Source organism: Cyrtonyx montezumae, unplaced genomic scaffold, assembly GCF_038088225.1.
Source record: "Cyrtonyx montezumae isolate F1298 unplaced genomic scaffold, pur_monq_1.0 scaffold_3, whole genome shotgun sequence".
Taxonomy (NCBI): domain Eukaryota; kingdom Metazoa; phylum Chordata; class Aves; order Galliformes; family Odontophoridae; genus Cyrtonyx; species Cyrtonyx montezumae.
In genome coordinates this window covers 152,866,998-152,887,225 of record NW_027072034.1, presented here as the reverse complement: position 1 = coordinate 152,887,225, position 20,228 = coordinate 152,866,998, and the positions used below count along the sequence as shown (strand labels likewise).

Below are 20,228 nucleotides of genomic sequence, written 5' to 3'. Positions count from 1 at the left end.
ATAAGGCAGTCCCCAAAGAAACAACTAAACCATTTCGCTTTCTAGATAAATAGTACTGGTTCTGCTTGTTGAAGCATAGCTTGTTGATACCAGTGGTATTATTCAAATAGCTGGGAAGTGATGAACTAAAAACTAGATCTGATAACTGAGCTACTTAATGAATGGAATTTAGCTGGTCACTTACCAGTACTAGCTGATGATGCAATTTAAGGTTACATGGTGCCATGTTAAACTAAGCACATTCAAGATATATTATTCAAGTTATAGTGCTGAGTTAGTGTGTCTACAGTGTTTCTATTGTTTGAGTTGAATCACAGAAACACAGAATCATAGAATAATTTGGATTGGAAGAGACCTTTAAGGTCATCTACTTCCAAGCCCCTGCTATAGGCAGTGACACCTCACATCAGACTACATTGTTAAAATGTTTGGTTTGAAAGTGACCTTTAAAAATCATGTAATCCAACCCCTCTCGTGAGGACTGCCTATGACCCTTCCATCCTGGTCTTGAACACTTCTAGAGATGAGACATCCACAATTTCTCTGGGCAAACTATTCCAGTACCACAGCATGCTCACAATAAATTTCTTCCTTATATCTAGTCCAAAGTTTAAAACCATTATCTCTTGTAGTTTCACTATATCCTCTTATAGAAAGTCTCTCTGCATCTTCCTCATAAGATTCTGTCAAAGTACAGAAAGGTTGTAATAAGTTCTTTCCAAAGCCTTCTCTTCTCCCGGCTGAACAATCCCAGCTCTCTCAGCCTTCCTTCATAGGAGGGCTCCAGCTCTCTGATAATCTTCATAGATCTCCTCTGGACCTACTACAGCAGCTCCATGTCTTTCTTGTGCTGGGGGCCCCAAGCCTGAACATAGTACTCCAGAAGAGGCCTCACAAGAGCTGAGCAGAGTGGGAGAATTGCCTCCCTTAACCTGACAGTCATGTTTCTTTTGAATATATTTGAATTTCTGAGCTGCAAGAATACAGTTCTTGCTCTTGTCCGATTTTTCATCCAGTGATATCCTCAACTCCTTCTCTGCAGAGCTGTTCCCAGTCTACTCATCTCTTATTCTGTATTAATGTGTGGGATTGCCCTGACTCAGGTGCAGCACCTTAATACTTGGCCTTGTCAAACTGCGTGAGGTTCATGGAGGCCCACCTCTCAAACCTGTTGTGGTCTCTCTGGAGCTTCTGTTGTCTTAGCTGCACCACTCAACTTGATGTAATCTACAAACTTGCTGGGAGTGCATTCAAGTCCACTGTCTGTGTCATGAAGATATTAAACAGTACCAGACTCAACATGGACCCAAGAGACCGTACTCATCTTTGATCTCCACCTGGACAGACACATTGACTGTAATTTGGCCATCTGGACAATTCCTTAATTCATCGTTTTTCATTAGCTCCGTATTTTACTACATTATTTTGCTTTTTGTAGAAAATCTTAAGTGTTACAGAATTTGCCCTAATTACCTAGGGGCTCATTAGGACACACATGGGGGGTAGTGAAGATGTTACCTACTCAGACCTTAAGCAACAAGTTTTCCCTTAGATAGAGATTGATTCAGTTAAACCAGGTTCTTAACAAAAAAGAAAAAAAAAGATATTTTTATCTCTGATTTTATAACAATGTGGTGCTTAATTGCTTATAGTTCACAGTTAAGTATTTACCAAAACCTTGAGCACAAAATCAAATTCATAATATGATAAATTACGAATAACTTTACAAATATATGAAATTAAACTTTACAAGTCATTGTTTAGCTCAGAGGTTAATATTTCTTAAGTTTTATAAGAAAACAACTCTGAGCAATAAGGATAATCTGGATTCATTTTCAGAGACAGAAGAAAAATGCAACTTATAAAGGGCAAACTGGCTAGCTTTTGAAATCTAAATGTTTTATGTCTTTAAAATATCATGTGACTCAATTATTCAAATCAAGAACACTCTGAGGGCTGTCATGTAGCTAAATAGTGCTGACATTAATGAACTAAAATCTACTCTCAGTTTTACAGTATAAAAAACATATGCATCTGTATTTTGAAGTCAAAGGAGTCCATGCTTATGCCGGTGCAACTGAAACAAAACATGGGTGCAACATTCCTCTTTCCAGGTATCTGGTTTTAATCAAACTATACTCATGGCTTCCAGGTTTTCTTTGCTCTAGTGGAAGGTAGGCAGGAGTGTTTCATTTAAAATGCTTGGATTACATCATGAGTGCACTAAAAACTGTATATCTTGTCCTAGCTACTTTCAATTGATAAATTGTAGTAAAAACATAGTTCCCAGGACTAGGTTCACTTCAGTTCCCTGAACTATGTTTTCAACAACATGTTCAGAAACAAAAGTACTACACCAAAAAAATGGACGTGTTTTTCTTTTCCTCCTTTCAGTAGAGTTCAGTGAAATCAGGTGACTGGCAACTGTTATGATAATGTAGATGAAGAGGATGAAAGCTAGGATTGATTGAACAGCTGTGAGAGGCTCTGTTCCAATTGTATTTTGATTACCGATAAGATAACCCTCCCTTTTCTCCCAGCAATTTATCTCATTCAAACTACAATAACACAGAATTGCCATTAACAACAAGTGCTGCATAGTTTCAAGTTTATTGGGCTCATACTAAAAAAATAAAAATAAAAAATTGAAGGTACTGATTGCAAAATTTTTCCTTTTACTTTACTAAAAATGGATAGACAACCTATTTCACTCTGTGAGCTCATGCATCTTGTAAACCTGTGTTTTGTTTCAATTTAGACAAAATTGATTACTTTTTTCTACTCTCAAGTAACATAATTCTAAAATTATGTGAAATTATAAGTTTTTGAGATTTGGGGGTTTCATTTTATTTATTTATTTATTTTTAAATCTTTTGCTGATAGTTTGATGAGTTAAAGATATACCCAAACAAAAGTTTCCTTGCTAAGGGCCTGATCCTAAGTTCCCAGTAATATCTGAGGATGTTTAGGTAAAAAAAATGAACCAAAGCTTGCCTCCTCAACCTCCCACCCTAAATACAAACCTACCAAAAATACAACCAACAAATTAAAGAAACGTACAGGCCACTGGATGTGTGTGTCACTCAGCATCAGACCTGGGACGAAGACAAGCTCGTCTGACTTCAGGTACCTCACAGGCACCCAAGTCAGTTTCTGTCAGTGTTTCTAACATAGTAAATCAGTGAAACCTCTCTGTGTGTATCACAGCTATTGTCTTGTTGGGATGAGAGAATTACACAAGTCTGGTACCTTTTCCCCTGTTATGTATCGCTGTTCTTGCCAAGCAGTCTCTGCTGGCTAAAGCCATGCAAGAAGCAGTCCTACATTTTCCTTGTCTTTTTGTCAGGGGCAGACTTCACCACTGACATTTGTAACAATAAAGGTGGAGGCTATAGAAGAGGTTAGAAGTTAGCCTATCCACTCCTTTCTTTGCACAGTAGAATTGGTATCTTAGAAATCACTCAGAGAGTAATGACTAATTTATATCTGAGACTATTTAGACAGATATACAAGGTGATAGAAAGAACAGGCAAATATGGATGTGTAAGCAACAAATGCATGTGCAAACATGCAGCCACCTGACATTCTGTAGCCAAGGTAAAAGCCTGGCGAGAGAAGAAGGAAATGTTCTAGCATGACGTTGTGGGAGGCATTGCCCACAATTCAGCAAAATCCCTGTTTGATGGCATAACACACACTGACTCATCTTTTATCTATTGCTAGGAGATATACAATGAGATCTTATCATTGCAGGCTAAGGAATGAAGGTTGAGAGTTTTGTGCAACCAGCAACCCACTCATTTGATTCTCAAGCATGTTATGACAAGCAGAACTGACTGTGTAATCCAGTCATGTCAGAGTCACCAGTAGTAGGTCAGGGCCAGACCTGAATCCTAGTGAAAAAACCTGGAATTTTCTAGCAATGGATATGACTCTTGATTATCATCAACAAAGATCTTGACTGGCATGTTGTTAAGAGGGCTATAAGGGAATCACAATCCAAAGCTCATAAATTTTTTTGTTTGTAACACCAAAGAACTCTGGACACTGAAACTATATTTGCCTGGTCATAGGAAAAAAAAAATATATATATATATAATATAATAATAATAATATATATATATATATTTTTTTAAAGGAGGGTTTATTTTGTTTTGCTCTCCATTTGACAAACTCCACTGAAAGAACACAGACATAAACCAAGGTTTACACTGAAATATTGACCATGGATAAATCAAACCTCAGGATCTGCCTGACTGTATTCATATTAGCTATAGCTGTGGTTTTCTGGCTTATTCCTTAATGAAAAAAATGTCATAAAAATAAACCAAATCTACATTCCTTCTGCATGCATATTTCCATTGATTTCACTTTAGGAATTTGATCGTCTGTGTGTATACATACTATTAAATTGCAGTTCCATTAGCAAATTAAATAATCGTGTATTAGAAGGAAGGAAAAACTTAAGGACTGTTTTTCTTGTGTAAATTTGCCAGCTTGATCTGGCAAAGTAAATGTTCTGACACAAGTCACACTGGATCAACAGAAATGTCAGTTAAAAAGGAAAGCCCATACAAAGACTACTGAGAGGCATACAGAAAGAAGGTCAAATATCAGAAAGCTTGGACGGTAGTAGAGAAAAGGGAATAAAATGAAACAAACAAAGCAAGTCAGGACTGTGACTTTAATGTTGTTAAAATGAAGTGCTCATTATCAAAATCTGGCCCACAAACCTTGAGAAAGTCAAACTAGTTGGTTTCAGTGATCATCACAACTGAAATGTTGTAATGCAACTTTTTTTTTAACAGATGTCACATTTCAAGCTGTTAGTTTGGGTCACCTGCAACACTCTTAGTAAACATGGGAAGCAAGCACTAATAACAGTAACAATGAAGCCTTTATTATCTTCAAAATATCATCACTCATTCTAAATTTACTTCTTATATCATTTTATAGATAATATTAAAGTTGTAATGTGCAGTTGTTATCTTTATAGGGAAAAGTTCAAGGCAACGAAAATGATTATAGCTGAGGTTGTGTCAAAAAGAAATAAGAAAATGACCTCTGAGTAATTATTGAATAAATGGTTCTTGACTGCTGCAGTCAGTGGGTCAATGTTATAATCTTTACAGTAAAAATAACTGGACAAAGCATAAAAGAAGTGAAAAAATGACTAAAGGACTTTTGATACAGGCAACCATTGTATATCTACACAGGTCATAGATATGCCAAACTTAAAGATAAACAACAAGAAAAATGGATAAGAATTAGGGTATGCATAGTAGACAGTATTAGTTTCATTGACTTATTGAGGACATTCATCATTTTCCTCTTGTCATTGCAAAGCAATCTTTATTGTAAATCCTGGTTTATTTTAGCACTGATCAGCGGAGTATGTTGCCAACATGACTGATCGACAGTTAACGGAATTGATGGATATCAGTGACCTTCTGGGAATGTGCCCTGTCACTGCTGTTTCTGTCATTGTCTCAGTGATAGTCGCTGGTTGGTTACTGAAGAGACACTAGATGGTAAACACTTTGAAACTAATTAATCTGAGGAAATTGAATACTTGATTTGTATTGATTGTGCAAATGTCATTGCTTTGCTCTTCAAGAGCACTTTCCAGAATGTCATATAAAGCTATATTAATCACAGGAAAAATACATGTACTTTAGAATAAACAGTAGAAGAAATACAGATATTATTTAGGTTTTTTAACTTTTTTTAAATTTTGTTGTAACTCTATCCTAATTAAATTACCAGCGAATGAGAATAATCAGCACTCAAATGCCATTTGTCTCCTTAACATATATTCTCTATTTGATTCCTGAGAAGGAGAAACCTGATGTCACGTAATTTAAACTATACTTCCTTGAATATGATGAGGCCTAACTTTTTTTTTTTTTTGGTGGGAAATTGGGAAACAGTGAGGTGGTGGAGTTGCTCTTGATGTGAGAGAGCAGGTAGAATGTGTCAAACTTCACCTGGGTAGGGTGATGTACCCCTGGAGAGTATGTAGGTGAGAATTAAGAGACAGGCTAGTGTGGGGGACACTATTGTAGGTGTGTATTATAGGCCCCCTGATCAGAAGGAGGAAGTTGACAAGGCCTTCTACAGAGAGCTGGAAGTAATCTCACAATCCCAGGTACTGGTTCTTATGGGGGACTTCAGGTATCAAGATATTTTTTGGATAAGCAACATGGCCACGCACATGCGCTCCAGACGGTTCTTGCAATACATTGAAGATATCTTTCTGATGCAGGTAGTGGAGAAGCCGATGAGGAGTGGGGTGTTACTGAATCTTGTTCTTAATAATAAGGATGGGCTTGTTGAGGAAGTGAAGTTTGAGGGCAGCTTGGGATGTAGCAATCATGAGATGGTGGCGTTCGAGATCTTCAGTGGAAGAAGCAAACCAAAACGTAGGGTTGCTGATCTGGACTTCAGGAGATCCAACTTTGATCTCTTCCGGGACTTTATTGGAGCTATCCAGTGGGCTTAGGCTGTTAGAAGGTAAGGGGGACTGTGAGAACTGGTCATCATTTAAACAGTGCTTCTTCCAAGCTGAGGATCCGTGCATCCCTATGAATAAGCAAAGGTGGCAGGAGACCTGTGGGGATGAGCAAGGAGCTCATGTATAAACTCAAAGGGAAGAGAAAGATCCATGAAGTGTAGAGAAAGGGTCTGACCACTTGGGAAGAATACATTAATGTTGTCAGGGCCTGCAGGGATGTGATGAGGAAGGCTAAAGCCAATCTGGAATTGGATCTGGAAGAGGAGATAAAGGATAATATGAAAGATTTTTTTAAGTATGTCAATAGTAAAAGAAAGACCACGGAAAATGTGGGTTCACTACTAAATGAGGGGGGTGTTCTGATAAGGGGGGATGGCAAGAAGGTGGAGAAGGGGAAAGCAGTGGACATAGTCTACCTTGATTTCAGCAAGGCATTTGACAGGGTCTCCCACAGCATCCTTATAACAATGTTGAGGAGGTGTGGAATAGATGGTGAGATGGGTTGAGATCTGTCTGACTGGCAGAGCTCAGAAGGTTGTGATCAGTGGCGCAGGGTCCAGTTGGAGGCCTGTACTTAGCTGTGTTCCTCAGGGGTTGGTGCTGGGTCTGTTCCTATTAAACATCTTCATCAATGACCTTGATTAGGGGATAGAGTCCACCCTCAGCAAGTTTGCTGATGTTACAAAGCTGGGAGGTATGGCTGACATGCTGGAAGGCTGAGTGACCTGGGTCTGTTCAGCCTTGAAAAAAGTAGACTCAGAGGGGATCTGATCAATGTTGATAAATATCTAAGGTGCGGGAGGCAAAGGGATGAGGCTGGACTCTTCTCAGCAGTGTGTGGTGATAGGATGAGGGGAAATAGCCACAAACTGAAGCATAGGAAGTTTTGCACAAATGTGCATAAGAACTCCTTCATAGTGCAGGTGATGGAGTATTGGCACAGGCTGCACTGAGAGGTGGTGGAGTTTCCTTTCTGAAGACATTCAAGACCCACCTAGATGCCTACCTGTGCAACCTAGTCTAGGGAGCCTGCACTGGCAGGCAGGTTGGACTAGATGATCTCTTGAGTTCCCTTCCGACCCCTACAATTCTGTGTTTCTGTAATTTACGATGTCCAGGAGAAATGTCCTACTGTTATGGAATGTAATGGGGATTCAGCTTCCAGTATACCTTCACACTGCAATTTCACAAAAAAAATCCACCAGTATTACCTTTAGCACTGTTATATACTCTAAAGAGTCATAGAAAGTGAAAAAAAAAAGCAAAAGCCTATTTCCCTACACACTTATACCTTTGTACTTCTGTGTTACACTGTGAAGAAATATGAATAGCAAAAATTGTGATGTCATTTATTCTTGATCACAATAAACTTTATATTTCAGCGTTACAATCTGGAATATTAGAAAAGAAAAAAAAACTTTAATCACCATTTGTAGATATGAATATTTAAAACTCCGCAATAGAAAAATCATATCAGACTTACTATAAATCAAGTAGCTAAGTGATCTTCTTCCCATTTATATCAGTTTCACATTTGTGTAACATTGACTTAAGCAGACATTTTTTTTATCCTGAGCCACAAAAGGCAGAATCATACCTCTGTGAGTTCAAACTAAGAGATGAAAAAATTACAAAGGCTTCTGACAGCTATATTATAAAAAAAATGATCAGATACAGATGACAACAAAGCATTTCTAGCCAGGAGAGTTCTAAGACAAGTTAAGCAGTCAATCATCTGCATCACTTGCTATTCAGTAAGTCGACATTCAACATCTGAATCAGTCATTACAATGTAAAGAGAATTAGTAAAGTCTAACAAAATGCAAATAAGTGAACTGGAGGACAATACAGTCAAATTTTAAAAATTGGCAGGAATCCAGAAGAATTATTTTGACAAGACTGCTTGGGATTATTTGATTATTTCTTGTTACCTCAAAAAATAAAATAAAATAAAAATTATAAAAGAGAACTTGTCTCAAGCAGTACAAGTTCTATAGAGTAAAAATGTGTAGTTATATTTAGCTGGTAAAACATAATAGAATGAGGAATAGAATATGATAGCATGTGATCTGATATGTTGCTCTACTTCAGCATCAGTGAATTATTTCTAGGGAGAGATTTTTTTCAAATAAGTGCAAAGAATAGTGGGGCATATCGAGGCTGAAGAATGAATATTCTTATGGTTATCTTTATGTTCATCTAATATATTGCCTAGTAATTCTCTTCACATTAGCCTTTATCAAATATCTGCTTCAAAATCCACCAAGTACATGCAAATGTAAATAATAGGTTTAACATCTCTGGGTCTTCTGAGTTGGAGATGCTGAGATTGTGTGAAAGAATCCTCAATCAAGAACTTTGTTGTCCTGATTAAAGTAAAAGGGGGGAAAAATGATGAAAAAAAATTAATCAGAAGCTTCTTCTTTAACATCAGCTTTACCTTCATTTTTATCTTCATAAGATGTGTTACCATTTAATCAATAATTTATTGAATCAGCGGTGGAATATTGAAGTGAACTTGTTGAAAACTAAGAAGTCATAGCAGGTAGCTGCACCACTAGACAGAAGCTAGACATTTGACATCTGCTTTTGAGTGTAAAGACAGACATCTTTGTCCTAGCAGAGCTTGGTCATGAACACTAGCTGCTTGGAGGTCTGGCCATGTCCTCTCTTGGAGAGTGCTCCAAGCTCTTGGATCCAAATGTGTCTTATCCCTTTCTCATCTCTTCCCATGGGTGCTGTGTGAGGAGTTGTTTTGGTATTGATGGAACTGCTTCTGCTCCTAAAACTGTATTTAATTCTGTGTATCACAAGGCCAGGGCTTGAACCATGTAGGATTTCTCATCATGGGGAAAGTTTCTTATCAGCAGTTTACTAGCACAGACATGACCTAAAATGATAAAATTGGCTTGGATCCCAATATGAATGTAGGTAGACAGGACTGAAGAAAGAGTGCTTTCATGGAAAACTATATAAATACACTCTGCATTATTTTATGGAAAAATATTTTACAGAAATTTCAGAAAAATGAATTTGTCTTTGTTAATGTTTGTGTATAGGTAAGATAAATTCTGTGGATTCTGGCACTTAAATAAATCCTGTTCTTGACAAGTTATGTGAGGAATATGAGTGCTAGAAAATTATTCTTGAGTTTAAAAATATGTAATATTAAATTTCTAGTTGTATTGCTATGATGGATAATTACACAATTCCCATTATCAGATAGCTGATATGATAGTAATATGTGCAAAAAAGATGGTGTGTGTCTTCTTAACTCATCGAATAGCCTTTCTTATCCCCTTTCTCACAATTTATAAATTTGTGAAACAGTTCTTTATGTTAGAATTATTCATGTTTGAATGTGGTTTTCATCAGTTGATCATCCACAGCTTCGTGCTTGTAAATCTCACTGATTGAACAAAGCTGAACTTTGTCTAAAAGTTGAGTTACATGGATAGAACTTTAACTATCTAAAACCTCATACACAATTTTAATTGGTTTTGCTAATGACCTTTGTTTGTGTACAGCTGAATCTCAGTAGCAGTTTGAGTGTGAATACTTGAGATAACAATACTCACAGTCCCAAGAACATAATACTTTCACAGGTTTTCAATCCATAAGAATAAATTCTGAAAATAAAATCCATACAAGTCAAAACATGAGTGTGTATTCTATTTGACCAGATTAAAACAGAAAACATTATCTTTATCTTGCAGAAATGTTGGAATCCAACAATATAGTCAATTTCAATGGACTAGCTAATAGCTCCAGTTACCATACTTTCCTACTGGATGAAGAACGAAGTCGGCTGTATGTTGGTGCAAAGGACCACATATTTTCTTTCAACCTGGTTAACATCAAAGAGTATCAAAAGGTACAGTTAGTATTGTTTTATATGTTTTATACGTTTCATGTTTTTTTACAGGACTATACGACTAATATAGTAAGTATGTATCAGGAATACTACTACTACTAAACAGACAAACATTTGCTGACTATATGAAGAGAAAATTATAATGAGCCTAAAAGTACTGAATACATCATCTTTATTTTCCCAAACGATGTAAAATTAAATAATAAATGAATAATCCAGCTACTTCACAAACAAGATACACTTCACTTTTGCTGTTAAAATTAGGAAAGTCTACAAAAAGGCCTTATTTTTCAGCTTTTGCAGATAAAATAAAGCTGTTCATTAATCTGTGTTGATTTTCTTACCTTTAGCCAAGCTCTTTAAAGCACTCTGCTCCTGCTGCTCATAAACCAAAATAGATTAAGTATTAATAAAAGAGAAATAGATTTGTATAAGCTTGGCGTTCTTGAAGAAACGTACAGTTTTCCAGTAAAATTTAGAGACAAATTAAAATCTGTCAAATATCTTAGCTGTGTTCTGGAATATGCTTTCTTGGAGCCGAAATAAAACACTTTAGTTTTGAATTTACCTTAATCAGACAAAATGCTAAGAAGGTAAACAATTGGATGGAAGTTTGATTTGCTATATTTAAGTATTTTGATAGCACATTTTAAAATACAAGGAGTACTCTTTTATGAGAGGTATATTGCTGAGGGATTTTTTTCTTGGTGTTCCTGACCTTTTGCCCGTTTCACTATTAGCTTCCTAAGATGATAGCAATAAATACCTTGTGTTTTCTGTTCAGAGAGAAGACAGGTTATTCATTTGTATTCTCTAAGGAGAAAGGATAAAAGGAAAACTGGGTATTTTCTTTTCTATTCTCTTTAGAGCAGCTATAAAGGAAACTGGCTATTTATTTGAATTCTCAGAGGGATTTCATAGTTTAATGTGCAAAACATCTGGAGTAATTAAAGGAAAGAAGGTGTTTCCATTGCAGAAAACCACTCTCCAGAATGGCAGAGATTGTATTTTACTTGCTTTGCTATTCAGATATGTCTAGAACACTATTTGAAATTCTATACATATTATTGTAGATAGGTATATGTATTGTATTCTTTAAGATAAAGAATTGCTGTTTGATTATATGAAACTTAAAATTGGCAACGGACTTAAAAAATAAGAAAGAACTTGGACTTAATATTTAAGTATTAAACAAAATTCTTAAAGATTTTGGGGTCTGCTTATTGAGGACAGGAGGGTCACTGAGGAAACTTAAAATAACAATTAATTTGGTACTGCAATTGAACTTCATCTGACAGGACATTAAAAATAATTCCAATCCCATTTTTTTTTTCCCTTGAAATCCTTGTCCAGTTTAAATTCCGATTGGACTTTAGCTTTGCTAACATGATCCCTGTCTGCTTGGACTATTTCTTGGTATTCCTTCCAGGCTACCTGTCCTTGCTTCCACCCTAAGTTTTCATTTTGTGTTTGAGGATGTCCTTCTTCATCCATGCAGTTCTCCTGTTGTTTTTACCTGTCTTCCTCCCATGACTTTTTTTTAAACCAAAATAGAAAATAACCCACTATAATATGGGGATAGGGAAAAAGAACACCTAGCCATTCATTAAATAGATTCAAATATCGATTTAATTACTATAAGAATCTTTGCCCAAAATTTGAACTGAACTTGAACTGGTCCTTCTGGGAGATCTGAGAAATTTGGTTAATGTTTTTCAACCTAGTAAATTTTAATTTTCACATCTCTGCATATTTTAAGCTGGGAATAGAAACAGGAAGTTTCTATTCCCAGCTTAACAGAAGGAATCCTTTGAGATAGAATGTGCTTATAAAATTTTCAACATTTTTTTATAGACGTCAGACACTCCATTTCTGTTTTTTTTTTTAATTCTATTTTAAGAAACTTCCAAATTTAGAAACACAGTTGCAAGCTGTATTTTTGAACGATACATATAGCATCTCCTTCATTCTCTTCTGTCTCCCGTATTCATTCTTTTTCTATTTTATTTCTTTTTTAATTCTTTACCTTGCATTTTCTTTTAACAAACAGTATTGAACACCATGGTTGTAATTCAGACTTATGGCCATTTATATTGCATTATCTGAGTCTCCCAAATGATTAGCTTGGCATTTTATGTGAAGATCATGTTTTATTCTATATGTAATTCCTAAAAGCTTTGAAAAAAAACAAAAATAAAACAAAAAAACTACAAAAAAAAGAAACCCCATGAATAATTAATTGACTGTGAGGGTCTCTGGATTTTCTCAGTATGAGGTGAGATCCATTTTCTGCAAAGCAAACACTACAGTAAACCTAGGTTTAAATTTATGCATATTTGAGTTGCTCAATAGGGACAGAATAAACATTTCTACTCCAGTGGTATGATTTTCAAATATCACAGCTTCTTTTTTTATTATTTTATTAACTATTATTTTATTATTTTATTAACAAAAAAATACTGAACTAGTAGTGACACTGAAGAGGCAAATACCTCATTTACAACGCTGTAACTGAGATTGTGTTTCACATAGATCAGATTTATTGCTAGGAAGTATCTGCAATTTTTTGCTCTGAGTCTCCATTTCAGAGAGACGTAAGATTTAAAAGTGGAAGAATACTCACTTAATAAAGACAACTCCACATTCATATTCAAGATTCACCACTGAAGTTCATAATATAGATTATATTTCAAGACTACTTTTACTGTGATTCTTATCATCTCTGTTTTGCTCCTATCAATTCTTTTTGTCAAATTTCATTGAGGAAAAGAAATAAGGAAAACAATGAGTAAAAGACAAAAAAGATAAAGACACTTGGTCTGCAGTTTGTGATTACTGAAACATAAAATAACGTGATTTTTGCTCTGTCTTTAGATTGTTTGGCCTGTATCTCATTCCCGAAGGGATGAGTGCAAGTGGGCTGGAAAAGATATTCTGGTAAGTACAAATCTTTTTAGCATTTTCTTTTCTTTTGTAAAACACTCTAAATATTTTATTAGATTGTGTTAATTCTGAAAGTATAAGGCCATACATCTGAGCTACCTCAAACTTCTTAATTCTGTACAATGAAATTTTACCTTTGTGACCAGGGGCTAAGTTTTTAAATAGAACTCATAGAAATGTAATTAAGTCTTTTAAGGAAAAAAAAATATTCACAAGAAATAGAATGGAAAAGAGACAGCAGAATGAGAAATATTAACCCCTGCATAATGTTCTTCCGATCTCTGAGTATTGCCATTCTGCTTTATATTTGCACTCCTGCAGATCTCAGACTCACAGTGATTCCTAAGCAGATATTTCTCTTTCTGGCATCTCACTGAAGTCAGCAATTTTCCCTAGCATCTTCTTTGCGTTGAGTTCTTAGCAAGATCACAGTGAAAATGGTTTTAATATTCTGCATCATCTTTGGTACCTCAATATACGGACAGTTACACAAGATACAACATTCTGTACATTTTCCCTCTGTCCTCTTTATGTCTTATTCCCCATACTCGTGAGGTAAGGTAGATATAAACGGTATCCCCTAAATAATATTCATTCTACACCGATAACTGTTGCCTTTATAACAGAAGTGTGAGAAATGGGAAGACAGGGCTGAAAAAAGGAAAATGGAAGAAAATTATCCAAATAAATACTTGCATATCATACTCAAATGACAAATCGTTGTGATTGCCAAAGTACAACTGAGAGTAGAAGTTGGCCTTGTGTGTATACGCTTCTGGCCTCATTTTCTGAGATGATTCTGTAAAATATTCATAATACCAACCATATGCCTCTAGAGAGCTCCATCTGAATAATTTCCTAGGTCATAATAAAAATAGTTTCATCATTCTTTACCTAAGACAGAACAATTATTGTAATTATATAGAATCATAGAATGGCCTGGGTTGAAAAGGACCTCAAAGATGATCTTGCTTCAACCTCCCTGCCATGAGCAGGATCGTCAACCTCTAGGCCAGGCTGTCCAAAGCTATATCCAGCCTTGCCTTGAATGTCTTTAGGGATGGGACATCCACAACCTCTCTGGGTAACCTGTTCTAGCATGTCACCACCCTCTGAGTAAAAAGCTTCCTCCTAACAGCCAAGCTAAATCTCCCGTCTTAGTTTAAAAACATTCCCCCTTGTCCTATCACTATCAACACATGTAAACAATTGTTCCCCCTCCTGTTCAGACGCTCTCTTCAAGTACTGGCAGGCCATAGTAAGGTCTCCTCAGAGCCTTCTCTTCTCCAGGGTAAACAAGCCCAGTTCCCTCAACCTTTCCTCATAGGACAGGTGCTCCAGACCTCAGTTCATTTTAGTGGCCCTACTCTGGACCCGTTCCAAGAACTCTGTGCCTTTCTTGTGCTGGGGACCCCAGTCCTGGATGCAGTACTCCATATGGGGCTGCACAAGAGCTGAGTAGGGGGAAATAATCACCTCCCTCTCCCTGCTGGCCACCTCTTTGTCAATGCAGCCTAGGATATAGTTGGCAATCCGGGCTGCAAGCACACACTGATGCCTCATGTCCAACTTCTCATCCACCAGGACCCCCAGGTCCTTCTCCGCAGGGCTGCTCTCAAGGAGTCAATTGTCTTCATGAAAAGCCATTTGGGAACAGTAGAGAAACTAGGTAAAAACTAAGACCTGTGCGATAAACTATATATGTGAAAGGGCAGCCGCAGTGTCAGATACTCAAGCTATCTCATTAGATAGAAATAAGATGTTTAAATTAATCCTACATAATGCTAAATAATTTTCAGAGCATATTAAAAAATGAGGACTAGACTATATAAATTTCAGGGTTAAGAAAATAAAGTTAATGTTAAATATTTAAAAATAAGGTTAAAATTCTGAACAAATTAACTAACCTTGCAGCTTGATCATATACTAAGTATTACAATATTACATTAAGGAGATTTTTTTATAGCTTTTGGTGTAATCTAGAAAAGTAATTAAAAATTCAGCACAGAGAATGAAAGTGTATTACTTGAATTGTTGGTACTTATTTTTCAAAATTCAGAGCAGTACAATAAGTTCAATACATTGCATTAGGCTGATTCTAATCCATCTCCATTTATAATAAAGTATCTTTTATAACAGAAAGATATTACAAATGGAGTGAGAAGGGAAGTTCAGGTCCCCATTCTCCTACTCCTGTAAGCTTGAGAGCACTATTTATACTGTAACTAATTTATTAATCTTTAATCTTTTCCTTCCTATGGTATTAAGGCAGCTGCATCCGCTGATCTTGAGTAAAAGGGGAAGCCAGTACATTGCTACAATGCTGTGTATGACCTGGCACATTATCTGCCTGCTAAAAACCTATGCATTAGGAGCAGCACACTCATGGGTTGGTAGAAAAGAATAATGAAAAATGTGAACACAGAGCATGAGGTAAAAATGTGGCATAATAGTAATATAGAAAAATATTGCAAGAACTGGATAATTCATTTTGGAAAATATTTTTTAAATGCTTGGGTTATTAGGGATGTTGTGGCTTTTTTTTCACTATATTTATTTATTCATTTATTGTCAGACTTCTTCAGAAATGGAGAAGAGAAATAATAAAAAAAAAAAAGCTTGTCATACTTAGTGTGGGTCAATTTTTTATGCAAAGATGTAATGTATTAGGGCTGCTCCAAAAACAATGCCTCCTATTTTATTATGTTCTCCCACAACTGCAGTCTGACATTGGTGGTGTAGCAGCAGATGTTGAACCTTCCCAGCAGTATTTCATTACATTTTGTTGCTGTATGGACAGGTGACAGCAGAAGGGCCATCTGACATAATGGCATTTTCCTAGCAACTTTAAAACAGTAGGTAATCTCTGATGGTGCAGATTTTTACAAAACATGGCATGCAGGCTCTTGTTCATTGGTAGTGAAAATGCATAGCTAATGGTGGTAGCTATATTGAAAAATACTCTTTTGTAGCTAAGAATTTGTTTTATCGAGTAGTGTTATTGTGCTCTTTGTATCTGTTGTAGTTTCCATGGAAATAGGTAAGAAGCATTACTAATGGAGTTACCTACGTATATTTTCTTGTGCTCAGGTCATCGTCTTGGAATATTTACAGCTTCCTCTTATTGCTATAATACAATACAGTACTAACAAAGTATTTAGCATTACTTCTTTAGCTGTAATTAGATATAAAGACCATTTAAGGAACTTATTAGTCCTTCTTCATTTATTCCTTAGAGCCATTGTCAGTACCTTGGGAGTGTGAAATATAAAAGACATAAAAATAACTCAACAGTCTCTCATTAGTAACAGCAAGAGAAATAGAGGACAAATGAAGTGCCCTATGAAACATGCTTGATTTAATATTGCTTTCAGCAAGGTACCACTGCTAAGATATTAGATACTTCTCACATGTGATGGTTCAAAACTTTCCAAATGACAGTCTGTACTTCTACACTGAGATGCTTTTAAAAAACTTAAAATTATTGATCTCCAGGGGAAATGAGTGCTGAAAATGCAAGTCCTCACTAATAGGCCAGGTGCACTGCAGCAGCTGCAGTGCAAGTACAACCTTGTCTCTGCCCTGCTTCTAACCTCAGCTCTGACCTCAGAGATTTCCTCTCATAATTATAAGAGGTAATTTACCATCATTTTTACTCCTTCAGAGGGATTCCTTGCACTGACATTGTTGGTCATGTCAATCTGGGTGCAGCAGGCTTGTAGTATAGGCAGCTGGCTTGGGATTCAAGGAGGGTGGCCTACTTGGGCTGCTGTCATGCTCCTGGTGTCTGCTTGTTCCTCAAGAAGTCTTTCTCATTCTTATTTGTTAGGTGCTATTTATTGAAGTGCTTAGTGTATGTTAATTAGTTACGTTTTGCTCACAGTATAGATAAATCTCTTTAAAATATGTTTTGAATCTCTTTCCCTGTGAATAAGCTAGAGAGAAGGAAGGCTGAAAGACTTACCCCAGCTATGCAATAAAGCAGAACTTCTCTGATAGTCCTGTGACTATTTCCAATGATTCCTGACTAGTCCTTGATAATGATCAAGGAAGACAAGGTCTATACAGAATGCTTCTCAGCATTTATACTGAACCTTTGAGTGTGGACATACTCACAGTCGTGTTCCTTACTAGTGAGCTTCAATATTTTTTTTGTGAAGATCTCACAGGCATCTGGGGCCTGTCAGGAACATATGGCAACCTCAGTATTTCATATGGGTTAATAAATGGGTAACTGGGAAGGAAATAAACAAACAAACAAACAAACAAACAAGCAGTTACAATTCCACTCTGACATTCCTGGGATATCATAAGCTAACCAAGTGATTTACAGAAGTTAGCAGAAAATCTAGGTAGTTTTGCACGTAGAAGTAGGATAATTTGTTGTCTGGAGGGCTCATCTAATCCTTAAACTGGTAATTTAATATAAATTTAAAAATTTAATCTGCTGTTGATACATTCCTGCATCAGGTTTTGACTGAGTAACCAAAATAGTAGTTCACAAGGTATGTAAATAGTTAGATGAATCCCTATTAAAGGTTATAATAGATTTCTACAACTTTAAAGATGTGTCTGTGAAATGCACCTTAGTTTGTTATTTTCAAGTGTGATTTGACTATCTAATTTATTTAACTGTTCTTAAATATCCCAGCCTAAATAAGTTGTTGAAATGATTCCTTTTGGCCTTGACATACATAGGTCTTTAAATTTCAATGAGTTCTTTAAGAATGCCACATAGGACAAACTACATGACAGATACTTTGCATACAAGTATGACATCATCTTCTCTCTGGATTTTTCTAATGAGAAATAAATGTTGGTATACAGTGAGATACAAGAAGTACCAAACTTTTTCACTTTCTACCAGTAAGCTTCTTCATGCATTCCTTCACATTAACTAGACTTGTACAGATAGTTACACTTTTATGTCATTGAGTACAACAGCTAAGCTGTGTCAGCAAAGTTGGGTGTATTAGCACTGATTATACTACAATTTGTATGAGACTGACATACACTTGGGCTGTTTAATTATCATTAGACTGTAGCTAGTTAGCTTTTACATGAATTCAACTGTGATTGTCTTTTTTTTTTTCTTCGTAGATCTTTTTAGAAGAATTTCAGGTTAGAAACATTTTCCTAGTTAAGAAGATGCAGTAGACTTTTTACAGGACATGAAATATAGCTGCATTCTGTGTATGCCTCTTTGCATTTAAGTGTGGTATAATCACTGAGTTTATGATTCGTGTGTGTAGAATCACATGACTATAGTTTATTTTGCCAGTACATTCATAAAGATAATGCTCAAGTCAAAATATTCATGCATCACCTACGTTTTTCAGTTCCACCCTAAATCATAGAAAAAAAAAACAGTTCTAAGGCCATCAATGTGCAACAGTTCAATTAAAAAAGGAAAGAAAAAAAAACAACGTATAGCAACTTAGCAACTGTTCCTCATATCTTGTGATACTTTGAAATAATTAAGTTGGCAACAAATAAGCACTATTCCCCTTAGCTCATTTTATTACTGTAAATGCCTTAGGGGAAAAAAAAACAACAGAGGCAGAAAGCAAAAAAAAAATCATATGTTATTGTAAACAGAGATCTAAAGAGGGAATCTGAAGATTAAATATACAGTGCTGTGTAGATCTAGAAAGCCTACTTCTAAATTCATCTGATAATAATAGTTTATCAGGTCAAATTACTGCTGGCTCTTTGGGTGTGCCAAAGAGAAGTTCATCTCTTTTTTCAGTCTTGTTGATTTGGAGAGCATCCACAGTCAGATTTCCAGTTTTTCTATCACCAAACTTTGTCACCATGACCATTTTATCTCTGATTCTGCCTCAAGCAAAACACTGAAATCTTTTCATAGACTCAGGATACCCATACAGACTGGGGAAAAGGTCCATGTTTTCTGAGAGTAGAAAGAGATAAGGTGAGTAACAAATCCTAAGTGATGGACCACCAGTGAGAAGGACTGGATTTACTCTTCTCATTAACTTCCACAAGAAGTGTGACTTCTAAACTGCTGGTAGCCAAACAGTGCAACTGTACTTGTCCATTCTACTGCCTGTCTCAAGTAGTAAACCTGGAAGAAATTATTATTTTGCAGTCTCCTCACTCACAAATCTTATCCATAATCTTTAATATGTTCATGATTTTCTACCAAGGCATTGCTTATCATCTGGGAGAAGAGGGTGTGAGACATCTTGTAGGTTGTGTGCTGCTTTAATATTGCTGCTGTGTAGAACTGTTTTGCACAGAATGCATTCAACGTAGAAAGATGGAGAAAAAATAAAACAAACCTACAGTTCCTTCACATAGACGAAGTGAGCTGAGCATGCTAAAAAGAAAGTATCATACACCAGTGCCTTTCAAAGTCATGTGGAGCTTTCTATCATAATTTTATCCCCAAGGAAATTATGTCTGCACCAGCTCCAGTTCTTCGACACTTTCTGGCATAATGTCTCATTTATGGCTCAGAATATTTTCAGGAGTTGAGCCTACAGCTTGTGTTCATTTAGGGATTTGCATATACTTCTTTATATGAACTGACCAAGGCAACTCAGTTACTGTAAAGTAATAACTTATGGACTTGTATAGTTGGAAGGCTTAAGTTGTTCATAGTTCACCTATTTATGGATCATAAGAAGTCATTTACGTCTTTGACCGTAGAGAACAAACTGATACACATCAAAGAGAAAACTATTTTCCAATTTCTGGATTAATTTTTTGTTTATAGGTGTGACTTTAGAAGGAAGGAAGGAAGGAAACTTTATATTCATTAGATTTCATGCAGTCCTGAAGAAAATGGCTTTTTTTGTCTTTGAAGTATGAATTCAGAGAACAGAGAAGGCAGAAACGAAGGAAGATCTGTTCCCAAATTATACGTTTTAGTTT

At 36.0% G+C, this 20,228-nt stretch overlaps 1 protein-coding gene across 1 annotated transcript in view; it reads left to right on the top strand.

The window, feature by feature from the left end:
* SEMA3A (semaphorin 3A) overlaps window positions 1-20,228 on the top strand; it is a 174,304-nt gene that overhangs the window by 40,188 nt on the left and 113,888 nt on the right. The window contains exons 2-3 of the mRNA XM_065743708.1: window positions 10,231-10,388; window positions 13,263-13,325. Of these exons, the coding sequence (XP_065599780.1) occupies window positions 10,231-10,388; window positions 13,263-13,325 (221 nt within the window). The remainder of the gene's footprint in view (window positions 1-10,230; window positions 10,389-13,262; window positions 13,326-20,228) is intronic.